The sequence below is a fragment of the Antrostomus carolinensis genome, unplaced genomic scaffold (assembly GCF_000700745.2).
Source record: "Antrostomus carolinensis isolate BGI_N321 unplaced genomic scaffold, ASM70074v2 scaffold27442, whole genome shotgun sequence".
Classification (NCBI taxonomy): domain Eukaryota; kingdom Metazoa; phylum Chordata; class Aves; order Caprimulgiformes; family Caprimulgidae; genus Antrostomus; species Antrostomus carolinensis.
The window spans coordinates 2,444-4,990 of NW_010300716.1; the positions used below are offsets into that span (position 1 = coordinate 2,444).

At 52.5% G+C, this 2,547-nt stretch overlaps 1 protein-coding gene across 1 annotated transcript in view; it reads left to right on the plus strand.

Moving 5' to 3' along the window:
* SMCR8 (SMCR8-C9orf72 complex subunit) overlaps nucleotides 1-2,003 on the plus strand; it is a gene marked incomplete at its 5' end in the record, with an annotated part of 4,443 nt that extends 2,440 nt beyond the window's left edge. Inside the window, one exon of the mRNA XM_010163229.1 lies at nucleotides 1,550-2,003. Coding sequence (XP_010161531.1) covers nucleotides 1,550-2,003 — 454 coding nt within the window. The remainder of the gene's footprint in view (nucleotides 1-1,549) is intronic.
* Between the last annotated feature and the right edge of the window lie 544 nt (nucleotides 2,004-2,547).

The window sequence follows — 2,547 nt, forward strand, 5'->3', positions numbered from 1 at the left end:
GGATGAGCTTTAAGGTCCCTCCCAACCCAAACCAGTCTGGGATCCTGTGATTCTATGAAATTACCCTGAGCTGTGAGTTGTCCCTCGTTTCTGTGCTCATGAGGCAGGATGGCAGCTCTGCCAGCTCTCAGGCTGCTCTGTCTGTCGGGGAGGTTTTGAAAAGCCCCGAGTGTTTCCTTGTTGCTCAATGTTTGCGGTTCGATGCAATTTTTATAAACAAAAGTCATTCTTTTCAAGAACTGCTTGTACCATGTGTCAGTCCTTTAAACCCTGCTCCGTGGAATGTTAATTAAATGGTGAGTTGAACGTGGGTGCTCTCAGCAAACCATTTGTACAAGGGTTTGGGGAATTAATTAATTAATTAACTAATTAATCCTGGTAAGGGTGCTGTGTCTGCTGAGGCTGGGGCAGCCCCCACACCAGCAGTCAGGGTTTGAGGGTGGGAGCTGAATCTCAACCCAGTGATTTTAACCACGCAGAACTGAGGAGCAGAAGAAGACAGAGTCTGTGTAGGCTCGTAATTTGCATTTCAATGATGTTAATTGAGGCTTGTGGGATCATTGTATGTTGTGAACTTGCTGTGGGTTCACACCTGAGTGAAAAATGCCCGGGCTGAGCCAGGGAATATTCTGGTTTAAGGATGGTTTCTTTTTTTTTAAAGGAAGGGCAGAAGGTTTTGCTCTGCTCAGGGCTTTGACCACCTCGGAGCAGCTCCCTCCCAAACCAGTGAGATGGGGGAAAGTGGAGCTCTGGGCAAGGTTTGGGTTTCCAAGTCCTTGTTGTCACATCCAGAAGGTACCAGCTGCTGTGAGATTGGCTTCTGTTCACCAGAGATGTCCCATCACTGCTCCTCCGTGTTGTTGAGGGAAGCTGCCCCAAAGCACTGTGGTTTATCTGCAGCACACGCCGTGCGGATCAGTGCGTGTGGGGATCCAGGGGATCCAGGTCCTCTGGGATCTGTCAGGCTGGAGAGACTGTGATGAGCACATCTTGTGAGGAGTGGCTGAGGGAACTGGGGGTGTTGAGCCTGGAGAAAAGGAGGCTGAGGGGAGACCTTCTGGCTCTGTCCAAGTCCCTTGGAGGAGGGTGGAGAGAGGTGGGGGTGGGTCTGTTCAACCAAGGAACAAGTGACAGGACAAGAGGAAATGGGCTCCAGTTGTGGCCAGGGCAGTTGAGATGGGATGTGAGGAAGAATTTCTTTGCTGAAAGGGTTCTGAGGCATTGGAAGGGGTTGCCCAGGGCAGTGGTGGAGTCCCCATCCCTGGAGGGATTGAAGAGTCGTGTAGACACAGTGCTGAGGGACATGGGTTAGTCGGGGACTTGTCAGTGTTGGGTTCATGGTTGGACTCGATGAGCTTCAAGGGCTTTTCCAATCCAGGCAATTCTGTGACTGTCCCTTCTCCTCCATCTCAGACTTTATTTGCCCGCAGAGCCTCTCACACCAGCTCACGAGCTGAGGGAAGATACATGAGACCCAGGGGCCTGGACACAGTCTGCTGCGTAACTGTCTGGTCCCCTCCAGCCGTGACCTCTCTCCTTGCTGTTTCAGGATGGTGTCCCCTGCGGGGGTGAACGTCCTGCCCGCCCTGAGCCGGTACAGCCGGTACGTCAGCATCCTGGACGCCGACAGTAAGACTCTGCGCTGCCCGCTTTACAAGGGCACCTTGGTGTCCCGGCTGGCAGACCACCGCACCCAGATCAAACGAGGAAGCACCTACTATATGCACGTCCAAAGTATCCTCACCCAGCTGTGTTCAAAAGCCTTCCTCTTCACCTTCTGCCATCATTTGCACCTTCCCATCAATGAAAGGGAACCGGAGGAATCCGTTGTGAATCGCAGGATGAACTTTCTGAAGCTTCAACTGGGCCTTGCCAATGAAGATATCAAAATCGTACAGTATTTAGCCGAGCTGCTGAAGCTGCAGTACATTCAGGAACCTGGCCGGGGGGTCAACCCTCTGCTCAGATTTGACTATGTTCCCAGCTTTTTGTACAAAATCTAACCTCTCTGCCTGCGTGCTCAGAGTCTGACCGAGATCATCCGCGCTTGACGCTGACGCTGCCCGCGGTCGCTCCCGTACGCCGGGACGGGCCGGAGGAGCCGATGTGTTTGCCAATGTCTCTGCTCCACAGAAACCCCTGTCTGAGGGAATGCCTTTCCGTGTGGTTCCCTCTAGATGTTCCATCACATAAAACACCAGGCACTCTTGTTTTTAAATGTTAGAAGGAAACACTATTAACTTTTAAAAGCATATCGTGGCAGCATGCTGGGGGGATTATGGGATGGAGAGAGAGGTGGGCTGTCTCGGGGATCGCTTCTTACTAGTGTGCAGCCCCTAAAATAACACAGTGCTCCACAGGCTTCTGCCAGAGCCCTAAATGCTCTTGGTCCTTTCTGTGGAGCCAGGGTGGAGACCAGAGAGGTGTAAAAGCCACATCAAGTATTTTTAATCACCAGTGTCCTGCGTGAGTGTAGCTCAGCAGCTCCCTGGCGTGGTGGCAGCTTGGAGTGAGTGACCCGTCTGTGTGCGGCACTCGCGGATGGTG